Raw genomic sequence first — 23,974 nt, 5'->3', positions numbered from 1 at the left:
GCGAGGGGGCTGTGGAGCCCCCGGGTGCGCACTGGCGAGGCGGGGAGGAAACCAGAGCACAAAAATGCGATAACCAGACGCGAGCCCCGGCCCTGGCGCGGCGCTGCTCCCGCCGCCGCGGGTCAGCCCCGCAGACTGTTTATGGAAAAGCCCGAGTTTAGCGCGAAATCCATCTCCCGCTTCCTGTTGATCGCCGGCAGCCAAGCGCCGCGCTCGCCAAGGGCTGCAGCGGCGCAGGGGGGGAGCTGGGTGAATGAGGGAGGGGGGCGCCGAGAGCAGGGCAGCACCGAGCCCCCCGCAGGTCCTGCTGTGGGGAGGACTGGGGGGCACTGGGAGCTCAGGACAAAGGCTCTGAGATGCCTGGGGGGGCCGGGCAGCCCCCCAGCAGCGGGTGCCTCGCAGCGAGGAGCCTGCAGTGCCAAGGGCGTGCGCCCAGGGCCAGCACCGCCACTGCCGAGGTTGTCCCAGGCAGGAGCGGAGCCAAGCGGGGCCGAGCTGCGGATGCTGCTTGCTGCCTGAGTCATCGGCCGTGGCCAGCCCGGAGGAATGGAGCGAGGCAGAGCCGGGCCTGAAATCCTGAAATCTGGCCTCTTTTTCTCAGAATCCATGCGAAGAGGATGGGAAAAACGCTGGGGGAAGGGGAAGCACCGAATGCGCCAGGCTGCTCAAATCTCCCGTCCTTCAAAGAGCCCCGACTGGAGATAGGGGCAAAGGTGGGGGGCTCCAGCTGATGGGGACAGCCATGGGGAGACCCCTACCCTCACCACGGGGCTCCAGAGACCCCCCAGTGCCCCCTGCTGCTCCCCACGGGGGCCGTGAGCGGGAGGGGGCCGGCAGCCGGGTTGGGGAGCGGGGTGCTCATGTGGCCACCAGCTGCTTGGAAAGCATTCCCTGGCTCCAGGTCAGAAGTACAGATTTTTATAATTATTAGCCCTCGGTAATTTACCATAAAATATTTATTCTGGCTCACTCCGAGGCGTTTGAATCGTGTTGGGTCTGCGTGTGCATGTGGAGGCTGGGTGCTCTGCTCCCAGCCCCGAGGAACACGCACGGGGCTGTGTGTGGCCCCGGGCAGAGACCCCCAGCAGCAGCCCGGGGTGGGGTCCAGCCCCCCCTTCCCGGTCCTATATGTCCCATATCCTCTCCCCATTTCCACAGGGCCCCCTGCAGCCCATCCTGGACCCACAGCAGCTGTGGGAACACCTCCTTCTCTGCTGGCCTTGGGGACAGCGTGTGGCAGGGCTGTGGCTTCGCACACGGCCAGGACCCCGCAGCGGGGTGCCCGTGTGGCACCGGGTAGGGGAGCAGCGAAGGGGCAACGAGGAGAAACCAGCCCAGGAAGGCTGCTGGGGGCACAGGGTGGGGTGGGGATGGTGGGGAGGGACGAGGTGGGGAGGGGCCGTGTGTCCCCCCCCAGCTGGAGGTGAAGCACAGCGTGGGCTGCCGAGTGCGCCTGGGTGGTCGCTGGGGCAGGGCTGGGGGCGTCGGGCTTTGGGGATGGGCTGGGGGGTCTGGGGGGGCTGAGAGGTGCTGAACCCGCTGTTTGGGGCAGGGGGGACGTCCCCCAGCACCCCTCCTGGCAGGATGGGGCCCCACGGGCAGGCGCAGCTCTGTGAGCCCCCGCGGTGCGCGGGGAGGGACTGGAGGGGAAACTCAACCCAGATGTGCGACAGCGGGAAAACCTCGGCGATGCCCTGCCTGCACCTAGGGCTGGACGTGCCTCTGGGCAGCCCTGCCTCCAGCTGCAGCTTCGCCTCCCTCGCTCCCCGGGTGCCCCGCCGAGGAGCCGGGGGTGCTATGCTGCGGAGGAGGTGGAGAGGGACCCGTGGGGATGCTCCGAGCCTTGGGAGCAGGCAGCAGGGATGCGAGCAGCCCCTGGTTAGGGGATGACGCACGGAGATGGGTGTTTGGGGTTTGGTTCTGCAGGCCAGCAGTGCTGGCTGGGTGACCAGGTCGGCCCCACAGTGTTCCCTGCCTAGCAGACAGCCGGGCACGGGACGCCGTGCGCTCTCCTGCTGCCTTCCTGCATTATTAAAGCAGCATCTCCTACCAGCCCATATCTTTTTCGATGGGCACTGCACCTCCCAGGAGGCTCCCGGCTCTGGCTGTGCCAGAAGGTGCAGGGAGCACCCACGGCACCTGGCGCAGGGACACCTCGCCCCCAAAAAACCCTCTCGTGCCCTGTGCCGGCGGTGCAGGACGCAGCCCCCAGTGCAGGAAAAAATCCGTGGACATTTTTCAGATACCAGGCTCCGGCGTCGCTTTATAGGACATGTAACTACGTCACTTGGAGTCACGGGACATCAGAAGAAATATTTTGCATGGCTCTCATTCAAGGAGAGGCTCTTCTTTAATCACCCTCTCTAAACAAGCCCAGCCTCACTGTAGGTCCCCTGGAAAGCTCTCCAGGCACCGGGCACCTTCCGATGGCTTCTTCCCTGGGATGTTTGGGTCCAGGCATGGGACCTGGGGCCCCACGGGAGGCTTTGGGATGGAGCTGAGAGCGGGGCTGCCCCGGAGCTGATGCTCCAAGTGGGTCCCTGATGCTCCAGGGTGCCCCTATTGCGCCCTGCGAGGGAGCAGCTGCCGTGGCTGTGCCCGCTGCAGGGCTGCAGCCCGGGCAGGTTTGCTCTTGCCCTGCTCGATGCTTCCACGCAGCTCCGGAGGCCGGTTCCTGGTGGCAGTCACTCTCATTTCCACCAACCGCGGGCTCTGCAAAGCTTGATTTCAAAGCTGGCACAGCAGCACATCCACCCCGGCCCCCTGCACCCCTGTGCCGGCTCGAGGTGCTACAAAGCCCATCCCCAGCCCCTGCCTTCCCCCTCGCCCCCCAACGAGGCTCGGCAAGACACGTTTATGGGTTTTTCTAACTCAAGCAAGGCTGTGAAGCTGCAAACTCCCTCCTTTAGGAGCGGGACGTTAAGGCTCTCCCTCCCCGGGCTGTGCACCGTGCAGCTGAGCCGCGCTCCCTGGTAGCAGATGGGGGAGCAGGGGGCCATAAATCACCCAGCTCGCCAGCCCTCTGATCAGGCAGAACTCCCGGGCAGAAACCCGGGAATCTCACGGCTTCTCCCTCTCCTCCTGCAGCTCCCGCTCCCCCTCGAGAACCTTCCGCGGGAGCTTTTGGAGCCGGGCTCCTCCGTCCCCTCCTGCCAAGCCCCGCTCCTGGCGGCCAGAACGGCAGCACGGGGCTGTCGGGAGCACTGCGCTTCTCCCGGCCAGAGCCTGGCCCCAACGCGGCTCTGCCGAGGCCGTGGGGTGCCCGGCACCGTGTACCAGTTTTTTGGGCACCGCTCCTGCAGCGGGGATCCTCCGGAGCACCCCTGTGCACCCCCGAGCACCCAGGGAGGATGCGGGATGCACCACGGCACGGCCAGGGGATGCGTCAGGACGCGGGGATGTGCCAGGCACGGCTCAGGGTGGCCTCGTGGAGGGCCTGAAGCCCCATGTGGCTCACCGAGGGCATCGAGTGCCCGCAGGGGGAGGCTGGAGCACCTCCGGGTGCAGCGGTGCTGGGTCCCCCAAAACGCTGGCCGGGGCTCCCGCTTCTCCCCGCAGCGCCCCGCCAGCCCCAGCCGCTCCAGCCCCTGGCCCCTGCCCAGCCCGGCCCAGATTTCGCCTCGTTTGCACATTTTCCACAGACGCAGGAGCTGGAAAACACCCCCGGTGCCAAAGGGCCAGGGGAGGTCGGAGCCTTCCTCCTGCCTGCTGCCCTCCTCCTCCTCTTCCTCACCCACACGCTGGGGCTGCTGCAAGGAGCTGAGCCCCGAGGCGCATCCCACGACGCCCCAGCCGCCCCGTCCAGCTCCTGACCCCGTTAATTAACAAGCAATTAACTCCGGGCAGCAGCTGGTCCCACCTGCAGCAGGCTGGGTGAGGCGGGGGGGTGCACAGCCCCAAGCTGGCAGGGGACAGGGGGACCTCGTGCCAACACTGGGGCTGGGCCACCTTCTCCAGAGCAGGTCCATTTTGGGGAGAAAACCCCAGGGAACGGGCACAGGGCGCGTGGCTGGGATTTGCTCCAGCACAGCCGAAAATTAAAACCCTAAAGCAGAGCGGGCAGCCCCGGGGCAGGCGGTGGCCCCCTCCACTCCGGCCCCGCACATCGTTTGTCACTCGGACAGGTTCAAACAAACCCCACCGCTGCCCGGCTGGGATTAATTAGGCTCCGGCTACGTTTCCTCCAGCTTTCTGCAGGGGCCAGGGAGGAGGGGGAAGGCAGCAGCCAGGCGGGCTGGCTCTGTAGGAAAAAAGGCCAGTGGGCTCCCCAGATGGAGCCCCCAAAGCCCCAGCGCTTATGGCCGTGAAGCTGTGCTGTGCGGGGCAGGGTTTTGGGGTCCGGGGCAGGATTTTGGGGCACTGCAAGCTGTGCCCTACCCCTGCCCAGGGGCTGCTGCAGCCGTCTCTGCCCGGTGTGTGCATCATCAGCACCCCAAAAACCGTGTTGTGCCCCAATTTGGGAGCAGGGGGAGCACAGGGTGGTCCCAGCTCAGGGGACACGAGGCTGGGGAAGGGGACAGGGCTGCGGGTGCTCGCTGCGGGCTGTGCAGCGCGGCCGGGTCCAGCGCTAGACGGCTGCTGCCACCTCGTGCATGGAGCCGTGAGGCTGCTCCCAAATCCACCTCTTTCCTCCCCAAATCCTCCCCAAGCCCTCGGGCTGCCTGGGGCCATAACCACCAAAGCAGATCTGTGCCATGGGAATGGGACCGGGTCCAAAAGGGCCGGGTGCCACCTCCCAGCACCCCCAGCCTCCATCCGAGCACCGGGGACCCCCACGGGGCCCAGACCTCAAGGAAAACGAGGACGGGGGCCTCACTCCCTTCCTGCTTATGCTTGGGGGAAAAAAGGGACACGAGGCCCCGCGAGCCCCAGCACAGCCCTGGCTCCCCCCGCCTCCCCCAGCCCCTACACGGGTGCTGCTCCTGCCCAGCACCCCAAAAAAGCTCCAACCCCAGGCAGAAATTTTGGAAACCAGGAGCTCTCCTGGAAACGCAGGACGTCTCCTTCCAGCCAGAAGAGCAGGGAACGAGGCACAAGCAGCGGCTAAAACCAGCGCACCCCCTTTTATTTTTATTAGCAGTTCATCAGGACCTTACAGCAGTGACTGGCACGCTCTGAACGCAACCCCGGGGACGGGCTTGGACGGAGCCGAGGAGGGGCAGAGCGGCCCCTGCAGAGCTTCATGCACAAAGAAAAGGTTTGGGGGCCCCACAGGGAGCAGGGCTCCATCCTCCAAAATGTGAAATGAGGGGGGAAGAGCCCCACGGTTCTGCTGCTCTCCCCTCACTGCCTGCATTTGGCTGGGTGCTGGGCACGGCGGGGGCTGGCTCGGGTCCCCAGCACCCCAAATTCATCCGTGCGACCCCAAATATCCCTGGGGCTGCAGACAGCACGCATCCTTCCCTCCTCCCCATCCTCTCCCGTACCTTTGGATGCTCCTCCGGCGATGCTGTGCTGCCCGGGAGGGGGGCAGGCAGCCCCCTGGTCCCCACGGGAAGGGGGTGCCCGCGCTGCGCCCCAAAACCAGGCAGTTTGGGGCCGCACAGCACCCAAATCCCCCCCCTGCACCCCAGCTGCTCCCTGCCCCAGCCTTTGGCACACGCATCCCGGAGAGGCCACGAGGAAATAATTGAGGCCCTTCCCCACAGCAGCCCAGTATGGCTCAGTGGTGGCACTGGTGCACGCGCACACACACACACACACACACTCACAGCCTGGTGCACGCTCACAGCCAGGGATGGGGACGGGGACGGGGACACGCTGGCAAACCCCGCTGCTGAGAGGTGGCAGCAGACACCCAGACACACGGATGGGGGGTGAGGGAGAGGCAGAAGCGGGGCTGCAGCTCCTGCACGTCACCGCTGCAGTCTGGAGACACGGCTGTGGTTGGGAAACCTGCCCCAGACCACCCCCACCCCCCCAATTTTGTCCCCGTCGCGTGTAACAGCCGAGACCACGTAAAACCCTCGGGGTTCAGGTACAAATTCTGGCACCGAATTAAAACAAAACGAGAACGAAACGAGCCCTCCCCTCCCGCCCCCCCCCCCCCCCACGCCCCGATGTTATTAAAATACTTTTAGCTTTTAATATTCAAGAGGTTCCAAGTTCTCAGCATCCTTCCGACTGAAGTTATCTCAAAGTCTGCCTTGTCCCGCAGGCCGCCGGGCGCCTCGGGGCTGTACCACAGGAACCACCACAGGTGTAAAACACCTCGGGCAGGGGCTGCGAGCACCCCGCACCCTTTTTCTGCTCCACAGCGGTGCCCCCGCACTGCTCACGGACCGGGAGGAGGAGGAGGAGAGTGAAAACGAACAGAGACGACCAAGGAAACAGCATCCGAGTCCGTGAAACAAAACGACGCCTTTCTTCCCGATTTTTAGAGCTGGGTTTGGGGGGAATTCCAGAAAATCCCCGATTCCTGCCGTGAGGGGCAGGGTCACTTCGTGTGTCGGCTCTCCAGCAGCTCCTCTCCTCTGCTCCAGCTCAGCACCAGTCACCTCCAGCACGCCCGGAGCTGCTCCTCCATCACCTCCCGAGGAGGCACAGCAGCTCTGCCACCACTCGCAGGCCCAGGGGACTCAGGGCCAGTTTTGGGCTGAGAAAGGAGGAATTTGTGCCGATTCCCAGTTTCTCCCATCAGAGCGGGACGGGAAAGGACCTCACCACCAGGCCCCGGAATTAAAAAGGAAGAAAACAAGAAACAAAACGGCCGTGGGGCAGGCGGAGAGGCGGCGGTGCTGGGCCAGGAGCCCGGTGCCCAGGCAGCCCCGCTCGGGGGGCTGCGGGGGTGCTGCGGGGGTCCCCTGGAAGGCCGCAGCTGGATATTGCTCAGGGCCGTGTTGGTGCTGGGGGCGGCAGCTACCTGGTGCTCTGCAGCTCCTCCCGCAGCCAGGTGGGCAGCACCTGCCCCATTTTGTACAGGAGCTTGGAGAGCTCGATGTTATGGTCCCGGTAATAGTCCCGCAGGAAGGCTCGCGACTGCAAGGGGAGGAGAAGGTGGAGGAGGGTTAACGGGACGGGACGATGCACCCAGACCCGACCCCAGCACCCAGCAGGGCCCTGCCCCATCCCAGCTTCCCCCCTGATGCGTGTTTCAGGCACAGCACCAGCAAAAGCACCGTCCCGGGAGGCTTTCTGCGTACTCACATCCGAATCCATCTCGGGGTACTTCCTCCCTTTGCTCTTCCCCAAGCATTTGGTTTTCCCTCCTTCCAGCAGCTGACACCAGAAGCCTTTCTTTGGGTCAAACCTGAGAACGGAGAGCTCTGCCTCACCCAGGGCTCCCAGGGCTGGTGGCAAGCCCCGCTGCCCGGCTGCTGCTCTGGAGCCTCGTTGTAATTAGCAGCCCAGCTAACAGCTCATTAACGACCAACTTGTACAACAGGTTTTCCCTACAGCCGGACAAAAATGCATTTCTTACTTACACTGCCCTACTGCAAGGAAGCACGGGAGCTGCGTGGGCTTTTGGCTGGTATTTGCTGTGCCCTCCAGCCCTGGACACCCTCAGCACCCCGCAGAACTTTGACCCACACTCAGGGTGGCCAGACATGCAGGCCAGAGCAGCACAGAGGTAAATTATTGTGTTTTTCTAGGAGCTCTGAAGGGTTCTGCTTCCTGTGGAGGACTTCGGTGTCTGAAAGTATCTTCGGTGTCTGCTCCAAGCTCCCAGGGGCCGGGTGCTGCCCCGGGACAGCTCTGTGCTCCCGTTTCCCCGAATTTACGGGAGCAACGCCCTGCTCCGTGCCCTGGGGAACAGCAGGTTCCCTCTCCAGGCCGAGGGAGGGATTGCTCAGGGCGGGACTTACGCCAGGGTTTTGTGGTAATCGATGAAGTTGGTCACCCCGAGGAATTTCTGGACTGTTTCCATCACTTTGGCAGGTTCTGTTCGGAGCAGCTTGCCGTCCAGGACAAGAATCTGCGAGGAAGAAGGCAGGGCTGTGAGGTTTCCACCTCCCGCTGGCTCCCAGCCCTGCTCTCCTGAGGCGTAACAACGCCTGCTCCTCTCTTCTTCAACACTTCCCCGAGTGTTTTGCCACCTCAGAGCCAAATCTGCCATGAGTCTGCGCAGCCTCCCCTTTTGAATGCCAAGGGTGAACATGTCCAAGTGCTCACTTACCTTGGCTGCTGGAAAATTAAACGCAAATAAAAGTCAGAGCCAGGATCTACCCAGGACAAGATGAGAGCTTCAGCTCAGGGCTGTCCAACCCACAGCCAGCCGGGATTACATTACAGCAATTATGCCAGAAGCAGACAGCTAACAGGCTTCGTAAGGTTGAACGATGATGGAAAAATCATTCAGGAGCTGGGCAGCATCGCCTGACGCGGCCCGTACACCGCCAGCAGCACACTCTCCCTCCCCACGCAGGTCACAGCAGGGTCGGGATCTAGCCCCGATTACCCCTGAGGGCAGCTCGAAGCCAGGAACAGCTTGGCTTGCTATTTTTGTCCCGCTCCAGTGCTGCGGTGAGGCTGGCGGGGTGAGCGGGGTGCCACGGCTGTTGTCCCTACCTGGTTGGCGTGGAAGCTGTTGAGCCAGCGCTCGATGTGCGTGGCGTACCAGCCTGGCACCAGGCAGCGGTTCTGCAGGGCCCGGAGCTTGGCAGCAGCCTCGGGTCCAGCCGTGATCACCTCGTGGAAGGTGTACTTCAGGGCCACCGGGTCGTCGTGGGCTCGCTGGTGCTGTCAAACAAGAGCAAGGCGGGGTTGTTCCCAGAGCAGACACCCGCGGGACCCAAACCCTGAGCCCCACAAAGCGCTGCAGCTCCTGGGTCACCCCTCTTGAGCTTCCCACTCAGCTCGGTGCCAAAAATCAGGGATCCTGGAGCCAGCCCAGGTCCCACACCGAGCTGGGAGGGGGAAGCTCGCAGCCCAGTGGGAGCTGGGGGCGAGGCAGCTCACCTGGTACCAGGAGTAGGCTCGATCTGCAGGGTTGATGAGGATGGTGATGACTTTGGCCTTGGGCAGCAGGGCCGCAGCTCGCCGGGGAGCAACTTCGGAGTCAAAGTAGTTGGCACTTTTTTCAAAGTAGAAATCGGAGGTGGTGTTGGAGGGGATGGGGAAGAACTCCATGTACCTGGGGGACGGCAAGGGGCAGAGCTGTGTGGGATCCGTCCCACCTCGCAGCAACTGGGCTCCCCCAGCCCCTCAGCCGAGAGCCCAGCGGCTGTGAGGGTGATGGGAAACCCCCACAACGATGCTCCTGCTCCCAAAGGGCCCAGCACTCCCAGCTCTGCCCCCGTGGCAGGGAACCACCAGGACCTACCAGTCAATGCCCTTGTGGTAGTTGTGTCCGTTGAAGAACTGGATCTCCTCGAAGGTCTCTGAGCTGGGGTAGTTGCTGCTCAGGTCCGGGTGCATCCCCAAGAAGAGATAAAGGGCAGTTGTTCCTTCAGACAGAGAAAATTGGAGCTGATTTGGGCCAGACCTGCTTTGCTTCGGGTCAGCAGGGCCAAGCGGAGCTCGCTGTGGGGTGCAGGGGACCCGGCACGCCTCTCGGCACGCACACAGCACGGGGGGTGCAGGGAGGTACCTGTTTTTTGGGGCCCGATGATGAGAAGCTTTGGGAAGCGGTCGCAGGTCTTTTCTTTGGACCAAATGTCTTTGTGCCGCTTGTCCTCACAGGGATCCTGAAACAGAGGAGGAAGAGGAGGAAGGTCAGGGATGGCGCGGCCTGGATGGACCCTGCACTGCTACTTGGCTGCTCGGGCAAAGCACTGGGGTTATTTCCAGGCCTGTGGAGCAAATTCTGCCCTGGCACTGCCCGCTGAACCACAGAGAGGTGGAAAAAAAAAACACTTATCCATGGGATCACAGGAAAATGCAGGCTGGGAGGAAGCTGAGGAGGCCATTCAGCCCAACCTCCTGCACAGATCAGGGCAGCTATGCCCCCTTTCCCTCTCCTTGGGGCATCAAACCGGGCTGCTCCCCCTGTTCCCTACCTGCCACAGCGGATCCTTCTCCTCGGAGAAGATCTGGAAGTATTTCTGTGCCAGCTGCACGGGCGGCAGCGTCTGCAGCTTCAGGTTGGTCCAGGAGTTGAGGAAGCGGACCAGGTGCTTGAAGGTGTACAAGCCCAGGCGGTCGTTGCCGTAGTTGGACAGATGGGTCATGAAGATGCTGATCTGAAGAGGAGGGGACGCAGCAGGGCTTAGCAGAGCCTCACCCGCCCTGCACCAACAGGCAGGGTGCCCCGCTCCGGCTGGGATCGTTGGGGACACTGCTTTATGTGCCACTGTCCCCAGGCAGGCAGTACTCACGGGGTTGAGGAGCACGGTCAGGAACAGCTCGCCCCCGTTGATGATTTTGTCCAGCTCGCTGGAGCCCCCCGGGTACTCGTTGTAGAAGATGGTGTGCGTGAAGAGCCCGCAGGTTTGCCGGGGGAGGACCTGGGGTGAGGGAGAGACGTGTCTGGAGCAGGTGGAGGAGCCGGGGCAAGGAAACAAAGCCACACGGCCTCCTCCTGGAGTTTGGGGCTGGATCCCTTTCCTCCTCCCAAACTAGCAAGGGATCCTCGATCCCTCAGCCTCCTCCAGCTGGGGCTGAAGTAGCCAAGCCGCCCAGAAACCACACAGCAAGATTTTGGAGAGGAGAATCTCCTGCAGAGGAGAGAAGCAGCAGAGCTGCAGCCCGGCCACCTACCATGATGCCGTTGTGGATGAAGCCGCGACGGTAGCGAGCGGGTTTCAGGTGGGGGTACTCCTCCGTGCTCGTCACTTTGATCGACCAGACCTGCTTCCAGGCTTCGTACAGCTGCACGTGCACGGGGTAGACACCCGAGTGGTGGGGGGCCACCGCGTACCCCATGTCGGTGGGGATGCCGTGCTCCTGCAGGGGAAGGATCGGGGTCTGGGTGAGCAGGGAGATCCCAAAAACGCAGCCTCCCAGCTCAAACCAGCCTCCCCCCAAGAACTGCCCAGCTCCAAGCACCTGGACTGCAAGCAGGGCAGGCTGTACCCGTGCACCCTCTCTAAACCAGGGCAGTTTCCAGAAAAAGGGGGTCCAGGAGCAGACACGCTGGGTGGACACTTGCTGCTCCTGGACTTTCCTCACCTCTGCCATCTCAGCATTGAGGCCAGCACCAGCAAAGCTCACCAGTGGAGACCGAGCAGCCAAAGCTACACAGGGCTGCAGCGCTGGTGTGCAGCAGGAGATATAAAGCAACGTGGAAATTTTAAGCTGGACACTATGCCCATCTCTTTCGGTGCAAGTCGAGATGGTCCAATCCCTCTCTTTAATTAAGCACCTCTAATTAACAGACAGGGAATTCAGGTTGGCCTGAAGAGCTGTCTCTCAGGCCATAGGACCCAATTTGTTATTACTGGGTCTGCCCTTACTGGGCTTGGATTGACGACGGTCATGAGCAGCTCAGTTGATCACAGCATGACTTGGTGTCAACGTTGCCTCTATCCAGGCCCGATAAAGGTTTTTCCAGGAGGACAGACGATCCCCAGCCAAGCCAAAGGTCAGAGCCTGCCCTTAGAAAGCCAGCGAGTCCCTCAACACCTCGGCCTGCAGAGGGAGTTCCTCGCAGCCGGCGCCTCCCCGACGCAGCCGCGCTGACCCCGCTCCAGGATGCCACAGGGGCCAGCGTCAGGGCAGCAGCAAACCACACCGTGCTCAACAGAAACCTCAGGCTTGGGTGAAGTCCAAGGCACAAACCCAAGCAGCTGCTTCCCTCCGTTGCCCTCTGGGTGTGATCTCTGCCTTCCCACTAACGCTGCCCCAGGGCAGGCAGCGGTGCTGGCCATGTGTGCGCAGCTGCAGCCACGCAGGGAGCACCGTGGGGACACCTCCACAGCCCAGCCTACAAAAGCTCTTTGTAACCCCTCGCCCCATCCCGTTCCCGGCCCCATAAGCGCCCCCGCCGGCGGCGTCTTACTCACGACAGCGAATTTCTTGTTTAGGGTCATCTGCTCGGCCAGAACCGACTGGTTGTGGAAGAGGTGTGGCTGCATGTGGCTCCACATGTGCGGGAACCACCAGAACTCCTTCACGTAGGACAGCAGCAGGTCGTCGCCTTCGTCCTCGGCGTCAGTACCTGCGGGGATGACACTTGCTGTCACTGCAGGGTACACAGGGCTGAAGGGAACCCTGGAAATGGGCAGGGAGCAGCTCAGACGGAGATAGGGAATGGGTACGGGGTCCTAGCATGGGGTGCCAGCTGCAAGGGGTGCTCTAGGGGGAGTAGAAAGGCTCCTGGACTGCGGTGGTGTCGTGCAGCCCCTCTCCCCTCCTTTTTGGATTGGGATTTTTGGATTCACAAGCCCTCGGCCTCCTCACCTGTGTGGAAGAATTTCCCTGAGTATCCCAAGTTGAAGGTGAAGTTGGGGATGTGGGTGCGCAGCTCGTTCTGCGTGTCGAACAGCGCCTGCGAGGGGGGGGAGAGAGCACAACAACCTCAGCCAGGGGCAGCAGGGCACAGCCTCACCACCAAACCTGCAGCAAAGCGGGGCAAAAACCTTCACCCCTGAAAGCCCTGAGAAGGCTGCAGCGGCAGCACTCCAGGAAAGGGGTTCGCAGGGGCCAGAGGATGCTCTGAGAGCAGAAAAAAGTCATCCCCAGAGCCAGGAGCATCCCAGAACAAGCACAAAAAGCTCCCCAGCCCCACTCAGCCCCCGCCCATCCAGCCAGGACGTAAGAGCAGCACCTTGACGTCTTCCACCTTCATGCGGGTGCCCTCCTTGCCCACGAAGATGTCGTCGATGTCCACCAGGATGTAGCGGTCGAGGGGCAGCGAGAGCCTCTTGCCCGTCAGGAAGGAGACGGCGTCGACAAAGACCAGCTTGTGCAGCCAGAAGCTGAGGTTGTTGCCGAAAAGCACCCTCTGGATGCCGTCGTGGAGGCCCAGGTCCTGCATCACCGTGGTGTGCAGCGCCGCGTCCACGCTCATGTGGGGGATGGACTCGGCCGACTTGGTTTTGGCCAGGAGGACGGGCTCGTAGGTGGAGTGGTTGGACTGGAAGACGGTCCAGTCCTCGCCGGGCAGCACGCCCTTCTCCACCTCGCTGGGCCGCGTGGTGTACAGCAGGGGCGACTTGGGGTTGATGCTGCAGTCCTTCAGCGCCAGGTTGGAGTGGAGGAAGAGGGGGAAGCCCTTCAGCTGCGCGCTCAGCAGGCTGTTCTCGTTGGCCTGCCGGGGGGAGAGACGGGTGAAATGAGACAGGGCAGAGACGGGGAGGCTGGGGAGAAGGGCGTTTGGAGAGCCGAGCGCCACGTAGCTTTGCTTTTTGTTATTTCTAGGCTTTTTTTCTCGGCCTGGCTCTGCAGGGGGCTCCTGCCCACCCCAGGCGTGTTCCCTCACCCTGTGCCCTTGCCAGATCCCTCCCCTCTCGTCTCCCTCACCTGCAACCATCTGCAAAGCTGCCTTTCCCACCCCCTGCAGTGCCTCAACAGCGCAGGGGGACCTGCAGAGGGACAGCCCCGGGGCAAACTCATCCCAAAACCAACACCCTGCTGGCTCTGGCCCCGCACCTTGAAGAAGCCGATGATGCCCACGCCGTACTCCACGCAGTACTTGTCCAGCAGCTCCCGGTTCCAGGCGTCCAGGTTGACGTACTTGAGGATGTTCTCATAAATGATGAGGGCGAAGCGCCCGCGGTCCTTGTCAGTCAGCGTGGGCATGTCCCCCTTCCCCGGGGCGATCTCTGTCCTGTATTTGAAGCGGCTCGATTCCAAAATAGCCACGATCTCCTGGCCCAGCTGCGAGTAGAGGCTCTCCACGAACACCAGCACCAAGGGGTCCGTGCGGGAGGAATCGGCCACCTTCAGGGCCTTCAGCGGCAGCAAGCGGGAAGGGGCGACCTTGGGTTCATCGCAGTCCGGCCCCGGCACGTCCCCAGAGGGCTCCAAGCCCCTTTTCCAGCCATATAAATAATAGGCCGAGACGAAAACGCTCAGCAGGCAGAAGGCGAAGAGCAGCAGCAGCACCACCTGGGGAGACACCTGGCGGATACCCCTCCGCGCCCTCGCCAGCACGCTCATCCTTGCATCCACGGGCGAGTCGGGGCCCCCAAAAGCCCTGCCCGCTCCCCTCCCCTCTCCAGCCCCAGGGGAGGGGAAGAGACGTCCACCACCGCCGCGATACGAAAAGGAGCCGAAGGAGCTGGAGCAAGGCGACTAAGAATAAATTAAAAAGCCCCGCGGGGCGCCCGTGCGCGCGCAGGCTCTCTCCCCTCCGGCAGCCCGGCGTCCCTCGCCGCCCGCTTCATGTCACCATGGCAGAGGCGCCGAGGGTCCCCGTGGCCAGCCGAAATCCCGGCGGCAGCGGCCGCGGCCCCGCAGCAGCAGCTCCATGGGCTCAGAGGGGCGAGGGGGCGGCGGGCGGCCTCGGCGCGGCGCTGGGCGGGCGGGCGCCCATGGCGGCTCCCCGGGGCTCCCGGTTCCGCGCGCTGTCCTGCAAGAGAGAAAAAAGGGGTGAGAGGACAAAGAGGGGGGCACGGTGAGCGCAGCCCTGTGATTTGGAGGTGGTTTAGGCAGGCGTGAGGCTCCGGCAGCTCCCTTGGAGAGGTGCCGGCGTGCTGGGGCTTGCAGTGAAAGCGCCTCGAGCGTGCAGCGGGGCCGGGATGCTCACGTGCCGCGAGGTCCCGGTGTTGGTGGGGGCACCGGGGGGTCCCCAGCAGCCCCAAACTCAGCTCCGGGATCCGGCTGAGCCTTTCTACCACGCAGCAGTGCCGCTCCTCCCTTCCCTGCTGCGAGCACGTGGCCCACACCCTTTTATTCTGTGCCGGTCGGGTCCCTCGGCACGCGCCGTGCCCGCTTTCTCCCCGCTTTATGGCACTCAGCGAGAGCCCGGCTGCTCCAGGAATGAAGCAGGAGCAGGGAAACCAAGCGCCCCTTTTAGATCCTGCGGGACCCCGAGCACCAGGAGGGGGAGGCTGGAGGCACAGAGCTGGCAGCGGGGCGAGCAGGGAGGCCAGGGGCTGGTACAGGGATGAAAGAGCCCCTCTGGACGGCCAGGACCCCGCTGCCCTCCTCGCCCCACACGTCCCCGAGCCGCAGCCCCCTTCCAGGCACGGCCGGTGGCAGGGGAGGGCTGAGGGCAGGCAGCCAGGCGCCGCGGGCAGATCCCACCAAGGTCAGCAAGACAAAGCCGAGGGGAAGGCGAAGGCGAGCGGGGGCGTCCCCGTGGAGCCAAAGCGACCTTGGGAATTGTTCTTTTTTTTTTCCCCTTTCCCTGTAAAAGGGCTGCTTAAAAAAAGAGGAGGAAAAAAGGAATAGACACCACTGATTCTGGCACCGATCCTGATTCTGGCAGGGCATTTCAGGGGGAAAAAAGAATAAAAAACAGGTGGTGGGGATGATGCAAAGCCCCGCTGCCAGGCAGAGCTCCCCACGAGGAGCTCGAGGGGTGTCGGGGCCACGCACAGCTCCGGGCCGAGCCCCTTCCCCGAGGGAGCAGGCTGGGGGCGCAGCCAGGCCGGGCTGGGCAGGGGGCAGACGAAGCTAATCCGGGCGGTAACGGGATTAAACGTGGCCAGCTGAACGGGGATTACACGCTGGGGCTTTGCGGGGTAATCCTGTCATTCCTGCCCTTACCTGCTGCAAGGGCTGCCCCGCACCCGGGCTGCTCCCCAAACCTCCCGGAAATGGGAGAATGAAAGAAAATAAAAAAACCTGAAGTTTTGGGGGAAAAAAACAGCACCCAAACATGGGGCAGCGAGGGAAAGGGGTGGACACAGGGACACAGAGGGCACGGAGCTCACCCTTTACCCTACAGAGGGAAGCGCCAAGCCGAATGCCTCCCTCCTGGCCCCGAAACACTGCTGGCGCTAAAAATACCCTGCGAGGGCTTTTCTCTCCTTCATTTCCCCCCAGTTTCAAAATAAACAATCCAATGACACCCTTGCCTCTCTCCTGCCTCCTCGGGGAGCAAGGCTGCCCCGCACCCGAGCCCCCAGCCCCGGTGTCCCGGGGGTCTGGGAGCCGCAGGAATCCCGCTGCCTCCTCCCCAGGGAGCTAAATGGGAAGAGAATATGAAACTTAATGGAAAAAGTCGTTAATAAAGATGATTTTGTCGCCTGGATTTATTTCTCCTGTTACTTGCAGCCACCAGGAGTAACCCAGCAAGGGAGGGGAGGATGCAGAGCTGCCGGGTTCGTGTTTGGGAGCACGGCACTGTCAGATCCCACTGCCAGCCTGCCGTGGGTTTAGGTCCAAGACCAGGAGTTGTTCCGCACACCAACGGTTTTGCTCTATTTTTCTAAAAAAAAAGAAGAAACAAAACCGAAAGAGTAAAATAGGAAAACAAAAAATAATCAAAAGAGCTGGCAAGGGGACAGCGGGAGCTAAACTTCCTCTTAACCTGGTTCTCAGAAGCTGCTCAGGTGCCTCCTGCAACCCACGGTGGTTATTGAAGAGACAGCAGCCAAAAACCCTGCAGCCCCAGCCCCACGGGTAGGGGCACAGCCCAGAACAAAGCCCGGGCACCGTGGCACAGAGCAGGGCTAAACCAGAAAGGACCACAAGAGGAAGGGCTGTGAAAACACCTCCGTCCCTTTGAATTTTGAAGGGCAGAGCTAAAAAAGGGGAAGAGGGAGAAGAAAAACGTTCCCCCACGCGGGGAGCACCCGCTTGGCAGCTGGCTTAGCGCCGGTGCTCGTAATCCGGGAGGCTGACAAACAGCATCAGCATCACGGCAGCCTGTGATTTACCGGGGGTGCCACGGCTCCGGCCACAGGTACAAGCAGCACGGATCGAGGGGGTGCAGGAGCCCTGACCTCAAATAAATCAGCTGGCCCGGCACGGAGGGGGGGAGCTCTGAAAGGAGGGAGTGATGTGGCCGAGGGGGGGCCAAATCTCCCCCGTGCCTCCCTTGCATGGCTTCGGGAAGGGCTGCAGGGGAGGCAGTGAGCACCGATCTTCCTAGGGGGCAGCCCCCAGCCCCACAAGGGCAAGGACCCCGTGCCCAGACCCCAATCCCAGCAGCTCGCAGGCCCCATCGCTCAGACAACCCGCGGAGATGTTCCCCAAACATCCCACCCGCCCCACCAGCACCCTTCGGAGGCCCTGCCCCCCCAGGGACCCTTCTCCCTTCTGTCCCCCCAGATTTTGGGATGGGGACGTGGCCCCAGGCTCCCGGATCCCGCAGCAGGGCCGGCACATGGGATAAGCACCGCACTCCCGCACGTAAGCGAGCCCGCGGGGTTAAGCCTGGCTGGACGAGGATTTAGGGGCAGGACATTAATTGCATTGCTCAGCTCAGCAATTTGCAAATGCTTCTGCCCCTCCAACGCCTCTGTTTGCCCCCCCACAGGCCCTGGGGTCTCGCACAGCCCCACGGGCACCCCAAGGTGATTCTGGGGGGTTGGAATTGGGTGATCTTTAAGGTCCCTTCCAGCCCAAGGACACCACGTGGAGATTTGGGGTCTGAACCCAGCTCCAGGAGCCCAAGGCCAGGCTAGAATCGGGGCTCCCCCAGAAAGGCTGGGGAGCTCTGTAGGTTCCTCCTCCTGGCGTGGATTTTTTGCCCTTGAAGCCTCAGGAACGCCTGCACTCATGAGGAACCTGCGTTAGGAAGGGGAGCCTGGGGAATTCGCCCCAACCCTAATTGAAAGAGACGCTTAACGAGGAGAGTTTCTTTTGTCTGTTAATTGAAACGGGTTCTGACTGACAAAACTCTCCGTGAATTTTAAGTGGGTGCACGGGGGAAGGAAAAATCCCCTCGATGAATCAGATTTTACTGCTTTGAAATGCGCCGTGTCCGCTCTCCTGCTTCTCCAAGAGTCCAAGAGCCTTTCTGGATGAGCAGGGTCTGAATTTCAAGCACCTTCAAGAAGAGAAAGGACTAAAGGAAAATAATCTTATGTGAATTTTTAGATTTTCCTGGGAGCAGGCAAGGAGTCACACTGCACTGTCACCTGCTATGAGGACACCAACCCCAAAAAACACCAATTAAACCCCCTCCAATGCCAACTTTTGCTATTTCCAGCGCTGCTTGACCAGGTTTTCCCTGGTCCTACTGCAAATTGAAGAGGAGGGAGGGCTCAGCTCATGGTCTGCACAGCTTCTCCCCCACAAGCTGCCCCTTCCTCGCAGAGCTTTTGGGGATGCTCCCTCCGGTCTCTATCCGCCCTGCAGCCAGGGGCAGCCTCTGAAGGGCCGGGGAAGCTCCAAGGAAGGCTGTGGCTCCCCAAATCCAGCCCCTCGGGGCAGGCTGGAGGGACGCTGCCTGGCCCAAGGTCGGGGGCCAGCCCAGGCAGAGGTCGGATCTTTTATTAGACCAATGGAGGCAGTTGGGAAAGCTGGCACGGCCGGGGCACGCGGGCATTCCTCCGGCCCCACAGCACATCTGCTTTTTCCTAAAGGTATTAGCCGGGCTAATAAAAGACATTACCTCTCCGCCCAAACTTTGCCACCCTTAAAATGTAGCAGAGGCGGCCGCGGTGCCCACCAGCCCAGGAGAAACACAAACAGAGCCCGGGAGCAGGTGCAGAGCACAGGGGGCACTTGCGGGATTTATTTCCAGCCTCTCACCCACCCCTGGTAAAGCCCAATTTGTCCCCCGTAAGCGCAGCATCGGGGCTGCAGGTCCCCAGGCTGCACGAACCCAGCAGGATTCCCACGTGCAACCTGTTGCATCAGCTCTGCCTCGTCCTCCTCCTCTTCAGGGGCTCCGAGCAAACGCACGAGGAGTGATCCCACCCGCAGCATCCCGCTGCTGCCTCCACCTGCCCCACGCTCACCCCAAAGCAGCCGCCCACCCCAGCCCACCCCAGCACCCCTCGCTGCCCAGCCTGCAGGCTCAGGCAGGATTTTACGGCTGCGGATCGATTCGCCTCCTGCCAGCCCTGCCATTCCAGTCGATGGCTTTTTGCAGGGAAACAAAAATGAATCACCAGCTGCCCTCTCCTTCCAGCCGCGCCGTGACTCACCCAGCCTCGCCAGGGGTCCGGCGGTGGCGACGGCGGCTCCGCTCCTCCATGCACCAGGACGGGCACAGCGAGGGCGTGCGGGGGGCCCAACACACACGCAGTCCTCGTGAGGAGGCACTCGGGGATCCTGTCTTCACCCGGGGGCCCCAAAGTCTGCGACAGGCCCTGAGAAAGCAGCAGCTGACGTCCCCTCCGCCCTGACCCCACGACACGACTCCCTGCCTCCTCCTGCTCCGAAACCACCTGCACGCATGGGTCAGGCACCGTAAAAATGGAAAAGGCAAGAGCAGCACTGCACCACCTCCTGGCACTGGAGGAGCCCAGGAGGAGGCCTGAGGTCCAGAAGGTCCAGCAGGGCTAACCACACACCATAGACTGGGAACCGCAACCCTCTGTGGCCATAAAGTCATCGCAAGATGAAGGACCCCGATATTTTGCTTCTCCCTGCCTTCAGTCCTACCGTAATTCCAGCAAGATCTACGTCACCAGCCTCTCTGCAAGAGATTTAAATATATATAATATATATACACACATGGAAGGCACAATCCCCTCCCAGCCAGCCCCCTACAAACAGCCCCCGCACCGAGCCCAGCCGCTGGGGACTCGCACGCCCCCTGCTAGCACCTTGCTACCTGGCTCCCCCTTTCCGTGACCTCCTCCGCTGAAGAGGCAGCCCAAAATACCATTTGCAAGGAGAAGGAACTTGAAGGAGCTGACACGAGGCCGTTAAGCAAGCAGAAAGTGTTTGCCTCGTGCCGGGGAGGAGGGTGGAAGGCGCCTTCCCTCGCCGTGCGCCGCTGGCAGAGGCACCCCCACAGCCGGTGCCACCTCTGCAGCTCGGCGGCGCGATATTTCACCAGGACACAGCACTGAGAAAAATAATATTAATCATTCTCCCTTCGCTCCAGCCTAGTTTCTGACTTGTGAGGCATCTTTCTTGCTTCTGCTGTTGCCGTTACCACCAACAGCACGTTAAAATCCGCCCCGCTTTACAGCACTGACAGCTCGACGCCGAAAGAAAAAGGAAGGAACGAGCCCACCTCTAACAGGCAGCCTGTTGGGCTGGGATGGGTTTCCCATCCCCACCTCAAACAGACACAAAACGGAGCCACCAGCTCCCCAAAGACACAGGAAATGGGGAAAGAGGGGAAACACGCAGCGTGTCGGAGCCCTGCCAGCACCGCCCGTGCCCCGCCGCAGCCAGGGGATGCAGCACGGGGGGGATCTGCCGGCTGCAGCCCGCAGGTGGGCTCGCACAGACAGTGGGATGGGGTCTTGGGGTGAAGTGTACCCACACACTGATGCGTGTACACTGATGCGGTACACAAAGGGACATCCCATACAAACATCGCTGCTGCCACCTTCGTCATTCCCCGTGCTCACACGGGCGGAGAGAAGATGCTCGGCCACCCCGCCAGAGGCCAGCGAGGATTTTTTTTTTCCTGTCCTGTCACGCCACGCACGTTTTTTGCTATTGTTTAATTTCCTTCTTCTTCTCCACCCACGGCAAGATCCCTCAGAAGCGAGGAGCTTATTTCCTATCGAATTCCTCCCGGCTGTTGGATTTGGAAAACACCCCCTTCCTCCGCCGTGCTCCCCGCACGCGCGGCCAGCGGGAGCAGGCACGGAGCTCACTCAGCTCCCTGCTCGCGCCTCAGCCCCAAATGAGCCAGCTCAGCCCCGGTAAAACACACACACTGCTGAGGCTGAAGGAACCAAGATGCTGCTTTGTTGCAGGAAGAGCTGCTGGTTCAGGGCAGAGCTGCTGGTTCAAGGCTGCTGCTGACAAAGCGCTGGCTCCCCAAGCCTGTGAGTGCAGGTAGTGTGAGGACCCAGCAGGGACGTGGGGAGGGAAAGCCCCTGCTCGCAGGAGAACCCCAGCCCGCCAGGAGGGGTGAGCTGACCCTACACATCCCCAGCAGCAGCCTCGGAGAGAAGCAAAGCCTTCCAGGTGACAGCAGTGGCCAAGCTGCACGGCTTCGGCACCGCTGGGAACCCCGGGCTGTCCCCCAGCGAGAGGGGACAACCTGTCTGCACAAAGGCAAAGGCGGAGACAAAAACCAAAAGATTTTTGGGCAGGAAAGAATACAGCTACGCATTAAAGCTCCGGGAGTTCACTCCTGGCTGACTAAATACCAGGATCTCCTCTAGAGGGGATTATAAGGTGCTTTCTGGAGACTCCAGCCAGAACAGCAAAGCCGCGCCAAGTGCCAGGAGTGGACCATTACGGCGCTTCTTGGCTGCGCTGTCTGGATCTCCTTTAATCCTTTATTATTTTTAATTAACGTCGCTTATGCTCTTCGGGAGTGGGGACACCGCAGGCCTCACAACCCACGCCTTTCGTGCCCACGTTGCAGCTCGGCTCTGACCTCTCCCAGTGCCGGTTTGCATCATCCCCTGGTACCGCACAGAGGTCAGGAGCCCTTCGGAGCCTGATGCCCGATGCTGCGGAGCGAAGGCATTCGTATCCACCCTGCACAGCTCGTCCTGCTCCCTCTGCTCTTCCACAGCCCCCAGTGCGGCACACTGGGGATGGAAAGCTTGGGGGACCCCGAGGGATGCGAGGCCTGATGGAGCCAGGAGCTTGCAGAGCCGTGAAGTTGCGCAGGGGGTGGTGGGTTTGGGGAAAGCAAGCCCTGCTCCTCCTCACTCCCTGTTAGCTCCGTGAGCCGGGCAGCAGCAGGAGGACAGGAGGAGAGCCCAGACACCCAAACACAGGCACCTGTGTTGTGTCGTGGCAGTGAATTGCCCCCCAAACAGAGGGGCAATTCCCATGGGGGCTCCATGAGCCCCACAGCTTGGCCGGGCGCTGGCTGCAAGGGGCAGAGAGGTGATGGCGGTGGGCACCTGCTGGGAGCGCGGCTGTGGGACGGAGACGTGTGGGGCCGGGCTGCGGGGCTGTGCTGAGAGACCGGGGGGCTTCCAGGCACGGTCCCACGATGGGGAGAAGCACAGCACACCAGGACCAGGACCAGCACCGGGACCAGGACCGGGACTGGGACCAGGACCAGGATCAGGATCAGGACCAGAACCGGGTCCAGGACCAGGACCAGCACCGGGACCAGGACTGGGACTGGGACCAGGACCGGGTCCAGCACCAGGATCAGGACCAGGACCAGGACCAGAACCAGGACCAAGACCAGGACCAAGACCAGGACCAGCAGCACCGGGTCCCCTCGGCCTCTCCAGCTGGGAGCCCCGGAGCCCCACCACCAGCAGCACCAGGCCGGAGCTCGGCGTCCCCGCGGCCTCGCCGCCCTTTGTCTGCGGGCCCCGCTCCTCCTGCCTGCTGCCTGCCTGCCCCCGTCCCCGTTCCCGTCCCTATTCCCTTCCCCGTCCCCGTCCCCGTACCTGCATGCCCGGCCTCGGGCCCCGCTCCGGCTCCGCTCCGCGCCGCCGCCACCGCCACGGCCCCGCCGCCGCCGCCGCTCGGCTCAGCCCAGCCCGGCGCGGCCCGGCCCGGCCCTGCCCCGCAGCCAGCACCACCCCCGGGCCCGCCTCCCGCAGCCTGCCCCCTGCGGGCCGACAGGGCCGGGGCTGGGGCTGGGGATGGGAATGGGGTCGGGGATGGGGCCCCCGAGGTGTCCGTGCCCTCAGCACGGAGCCCGGCCTCGCCGTTTGTCCCCACACGGTCCCAGTGTGGCGGCGGTCCCCGCGCCGTGGTGCTGGGGGGAGCCGCGCTCAGCCCCCGTCACCTCGAGATACTTCGGCTGTGCCATGATCTCCCCACAAAAAGGTCCCAAAAAGGGTCCCCCAGAGGGTCCCAGACCACCCCCCGGGGCTGGGATGTGTTTGATCCCCTCAGTGAGGGTCCCATCGGGGCCCTTCTCCCACCGCTGCTCCCTGAGGCGAGCGCAGCGGGGTGTGTGAAGGATGCGGCCCCAGCATCAAGTTTGGTGTAATTGGTGTGCCGGGCTGCTGTCTCCCACAAAAAGCCCTTTTATCTTTCTCCATGCACACTCCACGTCACATTTTTGAAGCCGGTTAAGCCCGAGGTCATCCCCATCCTCCTCCCCAGCTGCAAAACCCAGGGCTGATCTCAAAGTGCTGCCTCACGACAAATTCCAGCTCTCCCACCCCAACTCCAAGATGCGCATCTGAGTCAAGGGCTGGCTGCCCCCAGGACCCTTGTGCACACACAGATTGCCTTCATTCCTCAGAGAGGGCTAAAACAGGGGCTGCCAGGGGCTCTGCAGCCACGTGGAGACACAATCCCATCGGGAAGGAGTTTGTGATGGGTGGCACGAGCTGCCCAGGTCCGGCTCGCCAGCACGCACCGTGTGGCTGCAGAGGGCCCCGAGCAGGGCTGTGCCCACCCGTGGTACGAGGACCCTGCTTCCAGGTCGGGGTCAGCCCCTGGGGGCAGCTCATGAGGGGCTGGAGGGATCTTGGGGTGCTGCAGAAGGGCGCGGGGTAGCGTGGGCTCGTCTCAAAGCAGAGGAAATGCGTGGAGCTGGATGAGCTGATTCGGAAACGGAGAAACAAGACAAAGCAGAGGAAGGAACAGCTGGGAGCTCCGCACCCGTCCGACCTATCCCCAAGGCTCTGAGCTCCCATCCTGGATTTTGACGTGTTTGCGTACGACAGGGGAATGCCTTGCCAAGGCGTTTCAAAGCAATGCTGAGAACAAAACACCTTCTCTGAGATCTCCCTACATCCGTTCCAAGGCATGACAGGAGCTCGTGCTGCGCCTGCAGGGCTGTGTCTGCTCCCAGCCCGGCTGGGTGCATTACCCACACCCCGGGGCAGCTGCGGGGGCTGGCCGTGCCCAGCAGGGCATGAAGAAGACCCCACGAGGTTTCGTGTCCAGCCCACGGGGACGAGACGCAGCAGAAGGTCTGTCTGGAGTTTGGCTCTGGCAGCACGCTCCAGGAGAGCTTCCTACTCGACAGGAGGCGAGGAAGCAATTTCAATCAAATGAAACAAGCAGATAAACAAAACAAAACAAAACAAAAAAAAGGAATGAAAGAAAAGGAAATAATAGGGAAGGAGACGCAAAGAATCGCAGACAATTATGACTGCAAATTTTCTAACGCACTCTGAAGCATTCATTGAAGTCAAAGACTCCTTATCCTTAAACATTCCACTTCTCTCACGAGTCTTTT

The 23,974-nt window shown here is 62.1% G+C and overlaps 1 protein-coding gene across 2 annotated transcripts; it reads right to left on the bottom strand.

The window, feature by feature from the left end:
* Positions 1-5,044: 5,044 nt before the first annotated feature.
* On the bottom strand, positions 5,045-22,369 carry NDST1 (N-deacetylase and N-sulfotransferase 1). Of its 2 annotated transcripts, none has more exons than XM_072023359.1 (15): positions 22,221-22,369; positions 13,471-14,392; positions 12,647-13,129; positions 12,280-12,367; positions 11,883-12,037; positions 10,639-10,824; positions 10,257-10,385; positions 9,939-10,121; positions 9,530-9,626; positions 9,263-9,386; positions 8,899-9,073; positions 8,509-8,679; positions 7,806-7,915; positions 7,147-7,249; positions 5,045-6,978 (listed from the first exon to the last, which is right to left on the bottom strand). In XM_072023359.1, exons 2-15 carry the CDS (start codon positions 13,978-13,980, stop codon positions 6,859-6,861), a joined length of 2,634 nt encoding a protein of 877 aa, XP_071879460.1. In that variant the 5' UTR covers positions 13,981-14,392; positions 22,221-22,369; the 3' UTR covers positions 5,045-6,858. The 2 variants fall into 2 exon arrangements, with proteins under 2 accessions (XP_071879460.1, XP_071879461.1); XM_072023360.1 differs by lacking the exon at positions 22,221-22,369 and adding an exon at positions 14,709-14,729.
* Between the last annotated feature and the right edge of the window lie 1,605 nt (positions 22,370-23,974).

Source organism: Anas platyrhynchos, chromosome 14, assembly GCF_047663525.1.
Source record: "Anas platyrhynchos isolate ZD024472 breed Pekin duck chromosome 14, IASCAAS_PekinDuck_T2T, whole genome shotgun sequence".
In the NCBI taxonomy this organism is placed as follows: domain Eukaryota; kingdom Metazoa; phylum Chordata; class Aves; order Anseriformes; family Anatidae; genus Anas; species Anas platyrhynchos.
This window is presented reverse-complemented; position numbering and strand designations above follow the sequence as displayed.

Coding starts and splice junctions, on each gene's coding strand:
- NDST1 (XM_072023359.1), bottom strand. CDS start 13,980: ATGAGCGTGCTGGCGAGGGCGCGGAGGGGTATCCGCCAGGTGTCTCCC. Junction 12,368..12,646: donor TGAAGGTGGAAGACGTCAAG/GTGCTGCTCTTA, acceptor CCCCCCTCGCAG/GCGCTGTTCGACACGCAGAA. Junction 8,680..8,898: donor GAGCCTACTCCTGGTACCAG/GTGAGCTGCCTC, acceptor CTTGTTTGACAG/CACCAGCGAGCCCACGACGA.